This window comes from Anomaloglossus baeobatrachus, chromosome 6, assembly GCF_048569485.1.
Source record: "Anomaloglossus baeobatrachus isolate aAnoBae1 chromosome 6, aAnoBae1.hap1, whole genome shotgun sequence".
Classification (NCBI taxonomy): Eukaryota; Metazoa; Chordata; class Amphibia; order Anura; family Aromobatidae; genus Anomaloglossus; species Anomaloglossus baeobatrachus.
The window spans coordinates 495,224,930-495,246,706 of record NC_134358.1 but is presented as its reverse complement, the minus strand read 5'-3'; the positions used below and the strand labels follow the sequence as shown (position 1 = coordinate 495,246,706).

At 46.1% G+C, this 21,777-nt stretch overlaps 1 protein-coding gene across 1 annotated transcript in view; it reads right to left on the bottom strand.

Annotated features, from left to right (window-relative positions):
• Window positions 1-21,777, bottom strand: part of NUB1 (negative regulator of ubiquitin like proteins 1) — a 100,644-nt gene that overhangs the window by 32,632 nt on the left and 46,235 nt on the right. The window contains exons 8-10 of the mRNA XM_075315419.1: window positions 21,379-21,485; window positions 12,481-12,667; window positions 9,492-9,599 (exon numbers count right to left, since the gene is read on the bottom strand). Coding sequence (XP_075171534.1) covers window positions 9,492-9,599; window positions 12,481-12,667; window positions 21,379-21,485 — 402 coding nt within the window. The remainder of the gene's footprint in view (window positions 1-9,491; window positions 9,600-12,480; window positions 12,668-21,378; window positions 21,486-21,777) is intronic.

The window sequence follows — 21,777 nt, the reverse complement described above, 5'->3', positions numbered from 1 at the left end:
CGCCCCTTTCGGCCATGTTTTTTCCATCTCCTATATAAGAAAGTCCTTAGTTACCCCTCTCCACCCACAGCAGTTTTTAATTGCAATGAGATGACATACAGTTAGGGTCACAGAGCTAGGGACCCCAATATAGAGATATACCTTGACGAGGTCTTGGGGCTCAGTTACATTGATCAATGCGATTGCTAAATATCTCCTTTTTCCTAATATTCATGGCAGGTATGCAATTCATTATTCACATGTTCAAATTAGCAAGTAGCATTTTTCATTGTATATTCCAATATTTTTCCATATGCTTGAGGCATTATACCATTATCTAAGTTTGATGTGCAGCCTTATTCTTATATGGTATGTATTTTTTGGCTTGCACTCATATATATATATTAGTGCTCACTTCAGTTATCCTATTCAGTTAAACCTATTTATAAAGCTCCAATATTTAAATTGTTTTTTCAGCGGCAAAGAGGACATAAACTCTAGTGCCACCAATTGGAAGTAGCAATCCTAAAAGTCAGTATTGACCCTTTAACAAGGCTTGCCATATGGCAGGATACAAGCCAAACCAGAAACTCTACTTGCAGACGTGTGATTTAGGGTGTTGCCCCACATCAGTGCAAAGTAAGAGATCTAATTTGGCTGCAGGGTGGATAAAAATCAATGTTAAAAAAAAAACGGATTTTTTTTATTTAAATCGGATTTTTTTATTTAAATCGGATTTTTTTTATTTAAATCGGATTTTTTTGATTTAAATCGGGACTTTTTTGATTTAAATCGGGACTTTTTTGATTTAAATCGGACTTTTTTGATTTAAATCGGATTTTTTTCAATAAACTGCTTTTTGAGGAAAATATTTTACCATCCAAAGGATCTTCCATCATGAGATAAAGCTGAGTTGTTTAACTCAGTAGAATAAAGGCTGTATATGTGTAACATTCCCAATGCCATGCTCTTCCAGAGGTTTCTGTAGGATTAGTGGGCAGTTTCTCTCCTATATTATCACAGACGCTCGCTTTACTTACGCAGTTCTCAAAACTGAATTTGACTCCGCAGAGGTCCCAGCCTCTTCTTCACGGCAAAAATATTACAACATGAACAGAGTTGAGAAAAAGACCTTAATCCTATTGTTCTACAAACATATGAATACAGAATCAACCCCTTCAGTGCCAAGTCCAAGAAGTTAGACAATATGTTTCTGATTGTTTGGAGTGGAATAGATCTGCACAACACAAGAAGAATGTGAATCTAAGGGGTGCTTCACACACAGCGAGCTCACTGCCGAGATCGCTGCTGAGTCACGCTTTTTGTGACGCAGCAGTGACCTCATTAGCGATCTCGCTGTGTGTGACACTGAGCAGCGATCTGGCCCCTGCTGCGAGATCGCTGCTCGTTACACACAGCCCTGGTTCGTTTTCTTCAAAGGCGCTCTCACGCTGTGACACACAGATCGCTGTGTGTGACAGCGAGAGAGCGACAAATGAAGCGAGCAGGGAGCAGGAGCCGGCGTCTGACAGCTGCGGTAAGCTGTAACCAAGATAAACATCGGGTAACCAAGGTGGTTACCCGATATTTACCTTAGTTACCAGCCTCTGCAGCTCTCATGCTGCCTGTGCTGCCGGCTCCGGCTCTCTGCACATGTAGCTGCTGTACACATCGGGTTAATTAACCCGATGTGTACAGCAGCTAGGAGAGCAAGGAGCCAGCGCTCAGTGTGCGCGGCTCCCTGCACACACAGCTAAGCGGTGTGCGTTGGTAACTAATGTAAACATCGGGTAACCATACCCGATGTTTACCTTAGTTACCAGTCTCCGCAGCTTCCAGACGGCGGCTCCGTGCAAGCGCAGCGTCGCTTGCACGTCGCTGCTGGCTGGGGGCTGTTCACTGGTCGCTGGTGAGATCTGCCTGTTTGACAGCTCACCAGCGACCATGTAGCGATGCAGCAGCGATCCTGACCAGGTCAGATCGCTGGTCGGATCGCTGCTGCATCGCTAAGTGTGAAGGTACCCTAAGTGTGAGGAGGAGGAAGGGCAAGCAGACAAGAAAATGAAAGTGAAACTTTGAGCACAATACTGCAGCATAGCCACAGACAGAAAAGTCTGGATCTGTTTGTGTGTACGATCTGAGGTTTATTACATTCTTTCCTTATAATGGCAGCAGGCCGTAAAAGAGACCCAGTTTGGGAATATTTTAATGAAGCTCCTTCGCCTATCGGTAAGGCAGGCATGCGTGCAAAATGCAAACGATGCAACAAAGAGATGCAAGGCCTGGTGGCGCGAATGAGGCAACATCATGAGAAGTGCAGTGATGAAGATGACCAAAGAAACACTTCTGAACAGGCAGGATCTTCAGGTTGGTAAACATTTTTATTGAATCCTATTTCTAAAGGCTGAACTGTCATGTGTGAGAAAAATTATATTTCTTATTATTACTGCATGTTACTGTCATTTGGTACAGTTATGAAGAAAAACAAATATTCCTTTTGGGGCAGGGGCAGTGATATGTTGTGTACAATAAGCAGAAATTGTATAATAAACAATAAAATAACAGCATTAACTTTTTTTGTTTAGGGGAATTCATGGATTCTGGAAACTATCCACCTCCAAGATCACCATCATCCTGTTCTACAGTTTCAGAGTTATCCATCCAGGATAGTGCTTCATTAGCAGCAGCATCATCATCAGACACCAACAGCTACATATCACCATCACCCAAAAGGAAGAAAAAACCTTTACCTCCTGGAACCACCATAGATAGGTTTGTGATAAGAACTAGCAGATTAGAAAAAGAGTTGATTGATGAAAAAATTGCCCAGTTTATTTATGCAACGAACTCTTCTTTCCGTCTGACTGAGAACCCACATTTCATTAATATGGTTCAGTCACTGAGACCAGGATACAGTCCACCCAGCAGAGCTGATGTTGCAGGGAAACTGCTGGATCAAGTGTATGACAGAGAAATGGAGCAATGTGCAACAGCTCTGGAGGATAAAATTGTTAACCTAAGTATTGATGGGTGGAGTAATGTCCACAATGATCCTATTGTATGTGCTTGTATAACAACAGAAGAAGGTAAAGTCTTCCTTGCACAAACAACTGATACGTCAGGAAATGCACACACAGCAGAATACTTACAAGAAGTGGCAGTAAAAGCTATAACGACATGTGAACAAAAATTCAAATGTCTAGTACGCAGTTTGGTCACTGACAATGCTGCAAACGTATCCAAGATGAGAAGAGATTTAGAAGAGCAGGGAGGGAATACAAAGCTGCTAATAACATATGGTTGCAGTGCTCATTTGCTGCACCTCTTAGCCAAAGACTTAAGTGTTCCAGAAATAAAGGCTAATGTTGTTGAAATTGCTAAATACTTCCGTAATAATCATTTTGCTGCAGCAGCTCTGAAAAGTATGGGTGGAACCAAGCTAACGCTCCCACAAGATAATAGATGGAACTCTGTGGTGGACTCTTTTGAGCAGTATATCAAAAACTGGCCTATTCTGATGAAACTTTGTGAAGAAAATCGAGATAAAATAGATGGCACTGTCACGGCCAAAATCCTCAACATTGGGCTTAAGAGAAATGTTGAACATATGCTGAGCTTCCTGAAACCCATCTCTCAAGCTTTAAACAAAATACAGAAAAATAGCTGTTTTATTGCGGATGCTGTTGAAATTTGGAAGGAACTGAGTGAACACTTAAAAACAGAACTACACATGGACAGAATTAAATTACAAGCAGTAAACAAACGAATGGGACAAGCACTGACTCCAGCTCATTTTTTGGCAAATACTGTCAATATCCAATATCGGGGACAAAACCTAAGTGCTGAGGAAGAGGAGTTAGCTATGACATGGGTATCCAGCAATCATCCATCTTTAATGCCAACTATAATAAACTTCAGAGCTAAGGGGGAACCATTCAAGAAATAGATGTTTGCTAAAGATATTTTAAGGAAGGTCACACCAGTAAACTGGTGGAAGTCACTTAAGCGCTTGGATTTAGAGACTGTTCAAGTAATTATTTCACTTTTAACAGCAGTAGCTTCTTCTGCAGGCGTTGAAAGAATATTCTCTTCCTTTGGACTCATTCATTCTAAATTGAGAAATCGGTTGGGACCCAATAAAGCAGGAAAGCTTGTTTTTCTTTTCCAGATTATGAATAGGAACAAAGAAGAAGATGATGATGAAGATGACGACAAGTGAGCTACAGAGGACAGCAGGGACAGTAGTATTTAAGTTTTTCATGTGTCGGCTGGGCTGACAGTCTAAGTTTCTTAAAATATATATATATATTTTGTTTAGCCAAATTAGTTAACAAACATGGATGTTTGTTTAAGCAAATAACTTATGCTGTAATGTTGTTATTGTTTCAGTTGAATAAATCTATTTAAATTGTTATTAAGGTCAGGATTATTTTTCTCCTTCCTAAGTACAACAGAACAGTGGTGTCCAAATATGAATGATTAACCCATTAAACTGGGGAGAAAAAAGTAATATAAAAAGTGATTGTAAAAATCTTCATCTACTTGCATGTTAAAGTAGCAAGAACTAGTTTAGGTAGAAACTTTGATTTAAATCAAGCCTTACTGACTAGTGATTTAAATTGTGATTTAAATCAGTAAGATTTAAATCAAATCCACCCTGTTTGGCTGTATGAAAGACCTCTCACTGTGGTCTAAGGAGAGTGACAAGCCTGACATGCCAGTGTAAGGAGACTTAAAGGACATGCAATGCTCCTCTGGGAAATTAAATATGGAAATTGCAGTTTTAGAGAAGAAGTGGACTTGAACTCTAGCACCACCTATTGGAAATAGCAATCCTAAAAATCAATATCAACCCTATAGAGCTCTAGTCACCCAATTAAAGTTAAAAAACTGTACCTTTAGCATCTGTCAAGTTTGAATTGGTATAACGTTTCCTTTCCTATTTTTTTCTTTTTACAATGGGAGACTTAGTGCTGAATTCCTATTTTTTTTAAGGCTTTATTTTTCAATCTTGTAACACAATAAGTACACTATTCACAAAAAGTCAGGGATATTTGTTTTTTTGGGAAAAAAATGCCCTCTAACCTTTCTTTTCATGTGAATTTACTGTGACCTTCTCTAAACTGTTGAATGCACATGTCCAATTGCTCAATGTTTCAATACTTTTAGCACAACTTGCTGTTCTCTAACAAGGAGCTTAATGGCAAAATTCACAACAGGTGTTTGATCCATGAATCACCCAATATATTTCGGGATTCAATTAGAAACGGTATTAAACAGTCCTCCTCATCATGTTATTCACATTTTGACATCATGAGAACAAGACGACAACTAACAATTGATCAACACCACCTCACCATTGCGATGCTTCAAGTAGGATGTTCTCAGACAGAAATAGCAACTGAGCTTAGAGTGTCATCAGCAGGTTGCAACAGAGATACAGAGAGACTGGAAGAGTCACAGAAAGGCATAGAATTGGACGTCCTTTGGCCATATCCCACACTGATGACCGCTTCATTGTGAACAATGCCATTTGGATTGGATGATGAATGCCACACAACTCCAGGCACATTTAAGGGACATGAGAGGCACACAAGTATCACATCAGACCATTCAAAAGTTTACATCAGCAGGGAATCCTTCCAATGCACCTCCAAGACAGCCTCTTAGGCTATGTGCCCACGGCACTACAGTATGATATATATCGGATATATCCACAGGTATGGTTGCAGGTTTCTCTCAGCTGATCCCCGGAATCCGAGGCTATACATAGCTGCGGAATTCCAGCGAAATAGCTGCGGTAAACCTGTGGACATTTGTGCGACTTACCTGCGGACGTCCCGGCCTCTATCTCCATAGTAGAGGGCCGGGATTTCTGCAGGTATTTCCACAGGAATAATTGACATTCAGTTGGGACATACGCAGCATATTCCGCAGCCGCACATACCACAGCATGGACACAGACACTCCCCATAGGATAACATGGGGAGTGTCTGTGCTTGCTAAAACCTGTGGATTTATCTAGAAAGTCCAGATAAATCCGCAGGTTTTCTGTGGTAAATTCTGCGGTTACAGAGTCCCTTGGGCACATAGCCTTAATTTGATTTAAAAGGACTATATTCTAGTTCATATGTATAAAAAGCAAAAAAAAAAAAAACAAAACCCCACACAGGTACATGGAGCAGGAAATAAATACCAAACTAGATAGTTTCTTTGGCTGCATTTAGAGGTCTGTTCTAAATTAGCCTTTTAACCCCTTTCCAACATGGCCGATTTCTATTCACATAAACATACCAGGGCTATCATTATCTGATCGGTGAGGTTGCAGATGCCGGATGTGATCAGCTGTGGACTAGAACAACAAAGCTCCGTCAAATGCATAGTGGCTGCAGCTGGGTACTGTACATCTGCGCCTATTCCAATGAATAAGAGTAGATCTGCAGTATCCCGCTGTGGCCACTATACAGTTCAAGGAGCTGTGCTATTCTGCTCCGCTGGAGTTCACATCTAGCCGTCGGCACCAGGAACAGCTGATCAGTGGTGGTGCTGGCTTTCACACCTCAAGCAATCTGATATTGATGACGTATCCTAATGATCAATATATTATTACTGGACAACCCCTTTAATGAACCTATGAACTCCAAAGCTAGAAATGTATAAGTCTTGAGGTGCTTATTTAATTGTTTTGATCAAATTAAGTAAGCACACCTACCAGCACCCAGGTGACCTCATATCATGGTAATATCATGGTAATAATGCCAAGACAAATAAAATGCTCAAATATGTTACTTTTTCAATTAGATTATCAAAATCTGCTTAAGTAGCTTAGGCTGCAAAGATTTTATAATGAAAGGGAATCTATCACCAGGTTTTTGCACCTAATCTGAAAGCAGCATAATATAGAAGCAGAGATCCTGATTCCAGCGATGTGTCACTTACTGGGCTGATTAGTATAGTTTTGATAAAATCACTGTTTAATCAGCAGTAATTTATCATTAGAGGACTACTTAGCCTCCTACCATGTAGTCCAGCATATTCATGAGCTCTGTATAACTGCTAGAGCTGCAGTAGAGAAAATATTGATTTTAGCAAAATCACAGCAAACAGCTCAGTAAGCGACACATCGCTGGAATCAGGGTCTCGGTCTCTACATTATGCTGCTCTCAGATGGGAGAGCAAAAACCTGGTGATAGATTCCCCTTAATGGAGGAAGAAAGCGGGGCAGGACATCTACTTTTAAAGATACCCATTCAACTTAGATATAGTAGAGGACCCCATACACATTGGACTAATATTGTCTGCACCTGGCAGGATCAGTAACCAACCTAATGTATATGGGGAATCCCGACGTTATTTCTATAAATAATGATGGGGAAGATTAGGATCTGGCCTGTTAAATTTCAGTAGCCCATCCTTTTGTTCTTCCTGGAGTTTACCTCATGGAATATATCTCTCCCATAGAGAACACAGGAGAACTTGGCCCAGCTGAGCGTGTCTGTGTATGAGGGAGCCGGGAGAGATACCAGTTGGCCAACAGGTATTTAACATGTCCAGATGTGGGCCTTATCTGTCAGATGACAGCCATCCGTCCTAGACAGTGGAGGCGCATGTGTTCTGTATGGGGGAGGATAATAAGCTGCTTTTAGGCCGTGATAACATCATTGGTATTTTGCCGGCAAAATACCGCTGATGTGAGCGAGGCCTTAGGGGTACTTTGCACACTGCGACATCGCAGGTGCGATGTCGGTGAGGTCAAATCGAAAGTGACGCACATCCGGCCTCACTGTCGACATCGGAGTATGTGAATCCTTTTTACTACGATTAACGAGCGCAAAAGCGTCGAAATCGTATGATCGGTGTAGCGTCGGTCATTTCCATAATTTCGGAAGGACTGATGTTACGATGTTGTTCCTCGTTCCTGCAGCAGCACACATCGCTGTGTGTGAAGTCGCAGGAGCGAGGAACATCGCCTTACCTGCGTCCCGGTTGCAATGAGGAAGGAAGTTTGATGGGCGGGATGTTTACGTCCCGCTCATCTCCGCCCCCCTGCTTCTATTGACTGCCTGCCGTGTGACGTCGCTGTGGCGCCGCACAACCCGCCCCCTTAGGAAGGAGGCAGGTTGCCGGCCAGAGCGTTGTCGCAGGGTAGGTGAGTGCATGCGATAATGTTCGCTACGGCAGCTATCACAATATATCACAGCTGCGACGGGGGCGGGACTATCGCGCTCGGCATCGCTACCATCTGCTTGCGATGTCGTAGTGTGCAAAGTACCCCTTAGACACCTCTGATGGTGGCTGATCCATCTCTTTCCCTTATGTCATCTGTTGGTTGAGAGTCGGAACCCCTCCACACAATTTAGATAAAGGTTGACCTTACCTGCCAACCATAAAATGTGTATGGGGACTTTAAGAAGCGAACACATTTTGATAACAAGCACACATGTAATTGCTACCTGTGACTTGTATCACTTTCAAGAATTTGCTAAGGCTGCTTTCACACTACTTTTTTTTTTAACATGCGTCATGAACGTTTTTTTGCTGTAAAAGCGGATCCTGCTTTAACAGCAAAAAAACGCATGCAAATGCATGTGTTATTTTGCAGGATCCTGTCACCTAAGTTTATGGGCGGGCATTGAATTCATGTGATCGGGAGTGAGGGGAACTGAACGTGATAGACTGGGAGCCGGCTTCTGACAGCTGCAGACACTGGTAACCAAGGTAAACATCGGGTAACTTGCTTGGATACCAGATATTTACCTTGGTTACGAGCATCCGCAGGTGCTAGGAGCCGGGCTGCCTGCTCCCTGCACACGTAACCAACGTAAACATCGGGTAACTAAGCAAAGCGCTTTGCTTGGTTACCTGATATTTACCTTGGTCACGAGTGTCCGCAGCTCTCAGGCGGGAGAGAGAGAGGAGAGGGAGGGAGAGGCAGAGAGGGAGGGGGAGAGAGGGAGGGGGAGAGAGACAGAGAGGGAGGGAAAGAAAGGGAGAGGGAGCGAGACAGAGAGGGAGGGGGGAGAGAGGGACTGATCACCCGAGGCTGGTTTCTGTGCATGCTCAGTAGAGCAAGCAGGATCCTGTCTATCAGCATGCCAGGGTTCACATGCGTTTGCGTGCAGTATAGTCAGGATCCAGCAATTTGCAGTATTTGGACGCAGCTCAAAAACGCTACAAGTAGCGTTTTTGAAAAATGTTAAACTGCAACTCGCTGGATCCTCACTATAACGCACGCAAACGCATGTGAACGCATGTTGACGCGAGTCCATTGCAAATGCATTGAAATGAAAACGCATTTGCACTGGATCCGTTTTTGCGTTAAAAAAACGTTCAGGACGCATGTTAAAAAAACGTAGTGTGAAAGCAGCCTGAGATGACCAATAAGTACAGAGCTCATAACCCAAGACAGACCAAAGTTTCTATTTATCAGACAACACACAGAATATTGGGTATATAAATGTTCATGTATGAAGCGCATGCTACGCATAACCTGCACATGTGCAGTATCTCACCTCAGACACTTTCTCCGTGGCCTCGGTGGCCTTGCCATTGTGGTACCCGACTATACCCTGCAGCAGGTAAAGTCTCAGGAACAGCACCTTCTCTCTGCCGTAACTCCCCTGCATCAAACAACATTACAAAACGTCAGTGCCAGAAATGAATCAGTTATCAGGAATGTAATAAGCTTGAGGTGCGACGTTTCACTTTTAGATTTGTTGTTTGTGGTTTTTATTCGCTGAAGAGGTATCCGCTATCGCAAACCATCTGCAGAAACAAGAAGTGTCCGGCCGTGATCAGCCCTCGTCCCAGCAATGTTTGTCTGTGCCCATGGCTGCCTCCATTATTATAATAGGCCATTTACTAATAAACGTCTCTCCCCACAGTGTAGGAACACCCAGATAAGTGAGTGAGACTTGCATTAATGTCACATTTATACGAGAGCACATTAAAAACAACCCCCTGAATTGTTTTTTGATTTGCCAAACTTTTCTTAAAATGCATAATGTTATAAGCTCCAAACTAAACACTTAAGAATCCTTTCCTTCCCAGAAAATCCCTCCTGCTGCAGATTAAGTCAGTCATTTCTGATAAATAATAAGAATGGGAAAAAGTAATGTGGACATTATACTAGATGTGTACGGGAAGCTCAATGGCTTTGTCAAGGGACAATAATTTGAGGAGACCCTTGTTCCTGTGCACCTCATATAACAGAGGAGGCTACGAAAAGCGACATCTCACCTCTAAACTGTTATGGAAAAAATAAGGTTAAGACCAAAAAGGAGCTGTCCAGACCAGGCCTCCACAGTGAATACAGGAGATGGCAAAAATGTCTGGAAGGAGGTCCGCCGACCCACCGGCTGCCTGGTCATACGACCACAGTGGGAGAGGTGGCCAAAAATGCACGTCTCTCCATTCGTTTCTATGGGAGTTGAAAGCATGCTTGACTATTTTAGGTACTCCCATGGTGTGCAGATGCCTCACCATTACCCGTGGCTGTAACACCAGATAGAGGCTGAGTAGCTTTGTTCTGGGTACAGATGCAGGTCTCAGACTTGGCACATGACCGCCTACTGTGGACTTTAAGCAGGAGACTGAGCAGCGATCAACGGTGACATCAATCAGGTTAGGTTAACCGCAGACACAGCTGGAGGTTTCCATAGTAGTCCACCACAGGTAACTTGACCCTCAGGGGACCTCAATGAATTCATCTCAGGTGACGTCACTGAAGTCACCCGAGGTCACAAGTGGAGATTCGTGGGAACCTCCAGCTGAGACCGTGGCAAACCTGAGTGACGTAACCGCTCATTCTGGCTCACTCTCTGCATGAAGTCCACAGTGGGCAGTCATGTGCCATGATCGCAAGATAAAGACTTCAGATGTAGCAGAGCTGGGAGCTTGTGTGGATTATGTTGGACCTGCAGGGGTGTTTTGGAATTAATAAAGTGTTGAAAGAGGGTGCTTTTTCATATTATTTCAAATAAAAGATTTTTTTGGTGCTTATGTTTATTTACTTTTACTTACAGATTAGTAATGGGGGGGGGGGGTGTCTCATAGACCTGTTAGCTGCCATTAATCCTTTATTACCCCAATTGCCACCGCACCAGGGAAAATCGGAAGGAGCCAGGTAAAGTGCTGGGATTGTCGCATCTAATGGATGCAGCAATCCTGGGTGGCTGCAGGCTGCTATTTTTAGGCTGTAGGGCCCAATAATCACGGATCTCCCCAGCCTGAGAACACCAGTCCCCAGCTGTTGGGCTTTATCTTGGGGCGGGTGCTATCGCGCTCGACATCGCTAGCCGATGCTAGCGATGTCGCAGCGTTTAAAGCCCACTTTAGAGTTTAAGATCCGGCAGGTGACCAAGTTGCATGGGTAATTAGTTGAAAAGGCGGGTCCATGGCGGCTTCTCTCCACCCACTGCTAATGACCGGCAGGTCTCTTCCTGCACTTGCAGGCAGAGAAAGTGCAGTCATTTAAGATGAGCGGGTGGAAAGAAGGCTCTGGAGACTGTCCTGTTCAACTAGTCACCTGTGTGGCTTGGTCCCAGGCAGCTTTTACAATATGCCAGACACTACAGCGTTTCATACAAAAATACACACAACTGAAATCATGGAACACACTCTCCTGAAGAATAACCATAGGAGAGATAAGATGCAGGAAACCTAAATGTATATAATATATTTTATACAGTATATATGATATATATATATATAGATATATATATATATATATATATATATATATATATATATATATATATATATATATATATATATATATATATATATATATATATATATATATATATATATATATATATATATATATATATATACACACATACATACACACACACACACACACACACACACACACACACACACACACACTGTATGTGGGATTTTTTTTCTCTTATTTTGATACTTTCTAATATGACATACTGGCAATATCAGGCTGATTCTATACATAGCTTTAGTTGTCAGCTCGGATGTAAAGTTTTTGAAATCCAAGCATGTAAAGTTTGTGAAATGTTAAGCTTTTTGATTGGCAGCAGCTTCTGAGCAGCTAATTGCTGGGGTGGGTTTTAACAGTGATTTCCGCCCCCCCTGCCTGTTGTTCCTCCACTTAACTCCTATTTATGCTAATTATATTATAGAAGCGTTTTACTAATGGTTGTGGCTAAATAAAAATGGCTAGAAGGACCTGTGCTGACATCATACCCATGTGACCAGAAGGGGCAGGGCCTCAGCCAACATAGCTCATACCAGGAAGCAACATTATATTTCTATTGGCTGAGGCCCCGCCCCTTCTAGTCACATGGGTATGACAGCAGCAAGACAGGGAAATTTTCAAAAAGGACTTTACAGCCATTTTGACATGTTGTTCAAAGTAAACCAGCCTCATCAGGTGTAGGAAACGACACATTTAATAACAAGCGCAATTTATTTGTAAAGCAGATCTGTCGCCAGATTTGACAATAGATTGTGGAGTTTTTAACGTACTTTAATGTTCACCAGTCTTTCATGGTTTTCTCCATAGCATTTGTTGAAGCATCTCTGGGACATATTGAGCTTTGAGTCAGCATCATCCAGGCAGTCTAATTGCCCCAAGCGGAAGTAGCACCAAACAATATCAAGTTGTAGGACAGCATAATTGTCTACCAAATTTAGCAGGTCTGTTCCGCAATCACTGGAAGACACAAAATGAAGAAGAGGACATTTCAGATAGAGGACACAAGAAAGTAACAGGAAAATGATAAACACTAAATCAGGACACCTTTGCATGATTCCTGGCTGAGCTGGTGTCTGACACACTTGGATCCTGTGTTTCTCTAATCTCGAACTTTGAAGAGAACCAGCCATCAGGATGTTCATGCATAAAGCAAAGCCAGTGGTATAAAGGCGCTAGGACTCTGAGCAAAAGCTATGCTTCCATTCATAGATTAATGTTTTATTTCAGAAATATGTGCAAGTAAAGTTCCAGAGATGCACGGCTATTTTACTGACAGAGGCAACAGGGGCGGGAATATGGGGGTCATTTCTTGCTATCTATTACCGCCCCTGTCTGACCTTCCTCCCGCTGTTGCCGTCATAGAGACATTAATTCCGCCGCGTTCGCAGTATCATTTGTAAGTATTACTTCACTCTATTCCCATCCCTGTTGCACCTGTCAATCAATTAGTAGTACACTGATGGAACTTTACTTGTATTGAACAAACGAATAAAGAGAGGTTAAAAAAATCCAGAGAGTCATGACACCAGCAGAAACCTATCAGTAATTAAAAAGCAATCCTACCACTTAGTGAAAAATAATCTCAGCTGATTCAACGGATAGCCTATAAAAAAAAGGAGTCTCATTACCAAGATGCCACACAAGAAACATCTCATAATGAGTAAAACCAGTGAGCTGTCTCAAGACCTTTGCAACCTTATGCTTGCAAAATATACTGATGGCATTGGTTACAGAAGAATTTCTACACTACCGATGGGTCCAGTGAGCACTGTTGGGCATCATTTCACCATTATCCGGCCACAACCAGATGGTCCCCACAAGGAGTTGTAAGAATGATCAGAAGAGTTGTACAAGAGCCAAGAACGACCTGTTACAGAAAGACCAGCTACAGAAAGAGCTGGATTCAGCAGGTACAATTGTTTCAAAGAAAACAATAAGTAATGCGCTCAACCGTTATGGTCTGTATGCACGCTCCCCATACAAGGCAATGAACAAAAAGCAAGTTCAAGGACGTTTGAAGTTTGCTCAACATTATTTAGACAAGCCTCTGAAATACTGGGAGAGTATAGTCTGGTCAGATGAGACTAAACTTAAACTCTTTGGATGCCATAATACACACCATGTTTGGAGGCCAAATGGCACTGCATATCATTCCAAAAACACCATACCAACAGTGAAGTTTGGAGGTGGGAACATCATGGTGTGGGGCTGTTTTTCAGAATACTGCACTGGCAAAGTTCCTTAGAAGGAAGGATGAATGTGCAAAGATATTTTTTTTTTATAAAAATCTGCGGTCATCTACGAGGGCAATGAAGCTGAAATGAGGGTGGACATTTCAGCAAGACAATGATCCCAAACACACAGCCAAGGAAAAAGAGAATTTTGTTACTTACCGTAAATTCTTTTTCTTATAGTTCCGACATGGGAGACCCAAACCATGGGTGTATAGCTACTGCCTCCGGAGGACACACAAAGTACTACACTCAAACGTGTAGCTCCTCCCTCCGGGCTATATACACCCCCTGGATGACAATCTACCCAGTTCAGTGCAAAAGCTGAAGGAGGACATCCACCCATAAGTAGAGATAGAGTAAAACTCGGCAAGACCAGAACTCTGTCTACTAACAACAGCCGGTGAAACACACGGAACAAAAAACTGCCAACAGGCAACAGGGAGGGTGCTGGGTCTCCCATGTCGGAACTATAAGAAAAAGAATTTACGGTAAGTAACAAAATTCTCTTTTTCTTTATCGTTCCTTATGGGAGACCCAAACCATGGGACGTTCCAAAGCAGTCCATGGGTGGGAAATAAACCAAACTGAGAAGTAGGCAAAACCTAACTTCACAAATGGGCGACAGCCGCCTGAATGCGTCTGCCCAAGCTCACATCTGCCGAAGCATGAGCATGCACTTGGTAGTGCTTCGAAAAAGTGTGCAGACTGGACCACGTGGCAGCCTGACAAACCTGCTGAGCCGTAGCCTGGTGCCTGAAAGCCCAGGAGGCACCGACAGCTCTGGTCGAGTGCGCCTTAATCCCCGGAGGAGGAGGCACCTGAGAACACTGGTAGGCATCGGTGATAGCCGACCTGATCCAACGAGCTAGGGTCGGTTTAGAAGCAGCGAGACCCTTGCGCTGACCAGTGGTTAGCACAAAAGTGAGGTGCACCGCCTAAAAACGGCGGTGCGTGACACATAGATTCGGAGTGCCCGCACCAAATCTAAGGAGTGCAACGCCTTCTCAAAACGATGCACAGGGGTCGGACATAGAGAAGGCAATGAAATGTCCTGGTTAAGGTGGAAAGGAGACACCACCTTAGGGAGAAAGTCCGGAGTCGGACGAAGAACCACCTTGTCTTGGTGAAACACCAAAAAGGGAGATTCCGAAGAGAGCGCAGCCAAATCAGAAACTCTCCTGAGAGAAGTTATGGCCACTAGAAAAACAACTTTCTGTGAAAGTCTAGACAAAGGAACCTCCCTGAGAGGCTCAAAGGGGGGTTTCTGTAAGGCCGTGAGGACCAGATTAAGGTCCCAGGGATCCAAGGGCCGCCGGTAAGGGGGAATGATGTGAGATGCGCCCTGCATGAAGGTGCGCACCTGAGCCAGTCGGGCGATACGCCGCTGGAACAATACCGACAAAGCCGACACCTGTCCCTTGAGGGAATTGAGGGACAGACCTAGCTGTAGACCAGACTGTAGAAAAGACAGGATGGTCGGTAAGGAGAACGGCCAAGGAGCATGGTCGGAAGAGCGACACCAGGACAGGAAAATCCTCCAAGTCCTGTGGTAAATCTTGGCCGAGGAAGACTTCCGAGCCTGAGTCATGGTGGAGATGACCTCAGAGGGAATGCCTGAAGCCGTCAGGATCCAGGACTCAAGAGCCACGCTGTCAATCTGAGAGCCGCAGAATTCTGGCGGAAGAACGGACCTTGAGAGAGAAGGTCTGGGCGGTCCGGGAGATGCCACGACACCTCTACGGACAGACGGAGCAGGTCTGGGTACCAAGCTCGCCTGGGCCAGTCCGGAGCAATGAGAATGACTCGACGGCCCTCCGTCCTGATCTTGCGCAGAACCCTGGGCAAGAGCGCTAGAGGGGGAAACACATAGGCCAGACGGAACTGAGACCAATCTTGAACCAGTGCGTCTGCTGCGAAGGCTTGAGGATCGTGGGAGCGAGCCACGTACACCGGAACCTTGTTGTTGTGCCGGGATGCCATTAGATCCACTTCCGGAGTGCCCCACTTGCGGCAGATTGATCTGAACACTGACGGATGCAGGGCCCACTCGCCGCTGTCCACGGTTTGACGGCTGAGATAATCGGCCTCCCAGTTTTCCACGCCTGGGATGTGGACTGCGGATATGGTGGACTTGGAGTCCTCCGTCCACTGGAGGATTCGTTGAACCTCCAACATCGCCAGACAGCTGTGAGTCCCGCCCTGGTGATTGATGTAGGCAACCGCTGTCGCGTTGTCAGACTGAACCCGAATGTGCCTGCCCGCCAACAGGTGGTGAAAGGCTAGGAGAGCTAGAAACACAGCTCTGATCTCCAGCACATTGATCGAGAGGGCTGATTCGGACGGAGTCCAAGTGCCCTGTGCTCGGTGATGGAGAAATACTGCTCCCCAACCGGAGAGGCTGGCATCCGTGGTGAGGATCACCCAGGACGGAGTCAGGAAGGAGCGTCCCTGTGAGAGAGAGAGGGGCCGAAGCCACCACTGAAGGGAGCTCCTGGCCTGTGATGACAGAGCCACCAGCCTGTGCAAGGAAGAGATCCGCTTGTCCCAACAGCGGAGAATGTCCAGCTGCAGGGGACGCAGATGGAACTGGGCAAAGGGAACCGCTTCCATTGACGCCACCATCTGACCCAGCAACTGCATGAGGTGTCTGATGGAATGACGGCGGTGCCTCAGCAGAGAGCGCACCGCCAGACGAAGGGACTGCTGTTTGACTAAGGGCAACTTGACAAGTGCCGGCAGAGTCTCGAATTGCATCCCTAGGTACATAAGTACCTGGGTCGGGGTCAGAGTTGACTTGGGCAGGTTGACAAGCCACCCGAACTGAACTAGCGTGGCGAGAGTGAGAGAGACACTCCGCTGGCAGTCTACACTGGATGAGGCCTTGACTAGAAGGTCGTCCAGGTAAGGAATCACTGCCAACCCCTGGAGGTGCAGGACCGCAACCACTGCTGCCATGACCTTGGTGAACACTCGAGGGGCCGTGGCTAAGCCAAAGGGAAGAGCCACGAATTGGAAATGTTCCTCTCCGATTGCAAAGCGTAGCCAACGCTGGTGTGAGACCGCAATAGGCACATGCAGATAGGCATCTCTGATGTCGATGGATGCCAGAAAATCTCCTTGGGTCATTGAGGCAATGACCGATCTCAGAGATTCCATGCGAAAGTGACGCACCTGAACATGCTTGTTGAGAAGCTTGAGATCCAGGATGGGCCGGAAGGAACCGTCCTTCTTGGGGACTAGAAAGAGGTTTGAGTAGAAACCGCTGAACCGTTCCCGGGCGGGAACCGGAACAATTACCCCGTTGGCCTGCAGGGATGCCACGGCCTGAGAGAAGGCGGCGGCTTTGGAGCAGGGGGTGTGGACAGAAAAAATCTGTTTGGCGGGCTGGAAGAAAATTCTATCCTGTAGCCGTGGGAGATGATATCCCGCACCCACTGATCGGCGACGTGTTGAAACCACACGTCTCCAAAGTGGGAGAGCCTGCCACCGACCAAGGACGTTGCTGGCGCAGCCAGATAGTCAAGAGGAGGCTGCCTTAGTGGCAGCGGCTCCTCCGGTCTTTTGAGGACGCGGCTTTGCGCGCCAGTTTGATTTACGATCCTTGGCTGCGGTAGTGGCCGAGGTCGAGGGCTTAGAGGATGACCAGTTAGAGGAACGAAAGGAACGAAACCTCGATTGGATCCTGCCCTGGACAGGTTTCCTGGCTTTAGTTTGTGGCAAGGAAGTACTCTTCCCGCCAGTAGCTTCCTTAATTATGTCATCCAGCTGTTCCCCAAACAGCCGGGACCCAGCAAAAGGAAGACTCGCAAGGTACTTCTTAGAGGAAGCGTCTGCTTTCCACTCTCGAAGCCACAAGATCCTGCGGATCGCGAGGGAGTTAGCGGAGGCCACTGCCGTGCGGTGAGAAGCCTCCAGGATGGCAGACATGGCGTAGGATGCAAAAGCCGAAGCTTGAGAAGTTAAGGCATCACTCTCAGGAATAGAGTCCCTGGTAAGGGAATGTATCTCCTCCAGGGAGGCAGAGACTGCCTTAAGAGCCCACACTGCCGCAAAAGACGGGGAGAACGAGGCTCCTGCCGCCTCATATACAGACTTGGCCAAAAGGTCAACCTGGCGGTCAGTGGGATCCTTAAGAGAGGTGCCATCAGCCACAGCTACGACTGTGCGGGCTGAGATTCTGGATACCGAAGGGTCTACCTTTGGGGACTGGGCCCATTCCTTAACCACCTCTGGTGGAAAAGGAAAACGGTCATCTGAACTACGCTTCGGAAAACGTTTGTCAGGACAGGCCCTGGGCTTGGTAACAGTGGTCTGAAAGCTGGAGTGGTTAAAAAAAAAACATACTCCTAGGTTTCTTAGGTGAGGTAAACTGGTGCATCTCTACCAGAGAGGCTTGTTCCTCTGACTCTGGTGGGTTGAGGTTCAGTACGGAGTTAATGGACGCAATCAAGTCACTAACATCCGCATCACCCTCAGACAAGTCAATGGGGTACATAGAGGTAGCGTCTGAGCCCACAGTAAACGAATCCTCCTCGCCCTGTACCTCGGCACGTGAATCAGAGCCGTGGGAAGAGGAAGGAGAAGGGTCCCTGCGTCTCCGTTTAGGAGGACGGGGTCCTGGGACATGCTCTGAGAGCTCTGCAGAGCTAGGAGCAGCAGAAGCACCCTGAGAAGGGGGCTGATGCATGGTCAGCAGTGTCCGAGACAGCTGCCCCATGGAGTCGGCAAAAGACTGGGAAATAGCTTGTGAAAAGGATGCTACCCAAGCCGGGGGTTCAGCCACCGGGGCCGGAGCAGCCGGAGGGACCCCTGAGGAGGCTCCAGGCTGAGACACAACCATATTAGCACAGGCATCACAATGTGGGAATGTGCTTGGCTCTGGCAGAATGAGCTTACATGCAGTGCATATAGCGTACATGTTTGCAGCCTTGCTCCGGGTGACAGACATGCTGCTGAAGGTGGAAGCTCTGCAGCAAGCAAACACTCCTGTAGAATGTCCTGAGAGTGTAATAAAAAGCCCAGAACCAGAGGTTGTGGCTTACCAGACCGCTCTCTGTGTGCCCTCCGGATTCCACAGCTCAAAGCCCAAGTGAAGCGTCAGCCCTCCTAAACAGCAGCAGCTGCAGCATCCAGCGCCGTCCAGTGTAAGAACGCTGAGAAAATGGCGCTGGAAGGAGGAGGGGGGCGGGTATTAGGCCAAGAGCGGGAAAACGGAGGGCCAGGGAGAGATGCAGAGAGAGATACAGGGGAGGGAACATCTCCCCAGAGAGGAGTGCCCTCCCCTCTGCTGGCCGAGCGGTGGGCGGCGCCACGCTATGCCTCTGTGTGCATGACATGCAGAGAAGCCGAAACCGAAACTAGGCCCAAACTGAAGCCGGGGCCTAGATTTTAAAAAGCGGCCGACGAGCAGGCACCTTCGGCGCGGTTCTGAGGGGAAACCCCCAGAACCGGCCGGAACTTACAGTAACGATAAAACACCTACTGTCCCCCTAATAAAAGTACCCGGGACCCCTGAAAAACGTCTCAATACTTAGCTTTTGAGACGCAGGGCCAGTCCCTGAGGGGGGGTGAACGCTCCTTCCAGCAGGAACCAGAGAGGGCTGCGGATGGAGACCGGTCTCCTGCAAGCAGAGAGGACCGTGACGGCTCCCACTTCAAACCAGAGCCTCTCAGAGGATGTGAAGGAGCACGGCATGTGAAGGCTCCAGCCTTGTAAAGTCAACCTTAACAGCACCGCCGACAGAGTGGGGTGTGAAGGGACATGCCGGGAGTCCAGACTGGACCCGCTTTTCTTCCAAATCTTGAAAATCAAAATAAAAATGAAAAAAATATCAGAGAATGCAAGTGTGTGTATCCTCCTGAAACACAAAGCATTGAACTGGGTAGATTGTCATCCAGGGGGTGTATATAGCCCGGAGGGAGGAGCTACACGTTTGAGTGTAGTACTTTGTGTGTCCTCCGGAGGCAGTAGCTATACACCCATGGTTTGGGTCTCCCATAAGGAACGATAAAGAAACTCTGAATTGGTTTCAGAGAAAGAAAATAAAGCTGCTACAATGGCCCAGACGATCACTGGACCTGAATCCAGGAGAATTTATGGAAGGAATTAAAGCTCAGAGTTCATAGGAGTCCACAGGACCTTCAGGATTTGGAGAGTGTTTGCATGTGACTAGTCTCTATATAGGAGGCATCATGAATTGGTCATCACTAACAAAGGCTTTTGTATGAAGTATTAAATAAAATTTCAGTAAGCGTCCAATACCTTTTCCCTGTGTAATTTCTCTATGGCTTGATTTCTTTGCCTGTGTGGATTGGTTGGGTTGTTACTGACATCTGGTGAGGATTTCATATCAATAATACTTTAGAAACATACCGTATTTTTTGGATTATAAGACGCATTTTTCCTCCCGGGGAGGGGGGGCTGTTTGTGTAGCTCTGTGTGTGGGAGGCCGGGTGGGTGCGTGCGGGCGGCCGGGTGCTTGTCGGTGCCGGCGGCAAGCTGCCTCTCTGTGTGGGTGGCCGGCCTACTGGCTGCCACTCTGTGCCAGCGGGTGGATGGCTGTGCAGACTAGGATGGCTGTGCGGCGAGTGTCCCAGTCTGTCCGCGGTCCCAGTTTCAAATGATGGCGACGGGAGTAAGAGCGTACACAGATGGAGGTCTTGGATGAGAGCTCCATCTGCGCACACGTGCCGCTCCGGTCGCCATCATTTGAACCGGGACTTCAGACAGACTGGGACACTCACCGCACCGGCCTGTTCCACCACTGACCTGTCGCTGCCGCTGTCACTGACCAGTCTCTGACACCAATGATTCGCCGCTGACACTACTGACCCACTGCCACCACAGACCCGCAGCCGCCATCACCACGGACCCATCGCCTCTGCTAGCACAGCCTCTGTCTCCCGTGACCCCGCTCCACCACGGCTGCTGCCCACCTCCGGTAAGGCAAAACCCATGTCGGACCCAATTTTTATATTTTTTTTTTTTAATCTCTAAATTTGGGGTGCGTCTTATAATCCGGTGCGTCTTAGAAAATGAAAAATACGGTATTTACTTAAAAAATTAGTGACATGTTCGAAACTTATTTCACCCACTGTATATGACCGTGCCATCCCTATGATGTAAGTGTGTGTCCTGAGGTAGTAACACCTCATCAGGATATCCCATCATGTCCAATAGCAGGAAGGGGTTAAGAAAAGAGTCCAGCACATAGGACACAATGCTAAATGAGAGAAAGAAAAAGAAAAAAAAACAAAAAAAAAACCAAACCCCTACAATACTTTATTAGATTTTCACCATCATAATTAGTTTACGGACCAACATCAGTCACTTTGTGTCAGAGTTCCTTCAACTCGGGATTAAAATCTTACCGAAAAAAAAAATAGAAGGGAGCGGGTAACATTGTAAACAGATAAGAATGAATCAGCTTTTACCAGAAATGTTTGTCTGCATCCAGCAAGAAAGGCAATGCTAAGGCATATTCTGTTCTCTTCAGGAATGCTCGTCCCCTTTCATGGTATCCCATGGCCAGCATCAGAGCCTGGGGAGAAGTTGAGCAACACAGCCGTCAGCAATGGTCATTCTTACACTGGTGAGAAGTGGCAAAATAAAATTGTATATACTGAAAGAAAACAAAAGGGCAACAGAGAACAGACCCTGGAAGGGAAATTATAACGACTCCTCAAGATTTATAAGGTAGAAGTCTGCCAACTCCGAGCACTGACATATTGTGAGTAGTTATAAGGTCACGCTTTCCAGGCTAGGATTCCTGCCAGGCACGTCATCGGATCGAATTACTGTAAGTATTATAACTATGAAAAGAGTGGAAATGA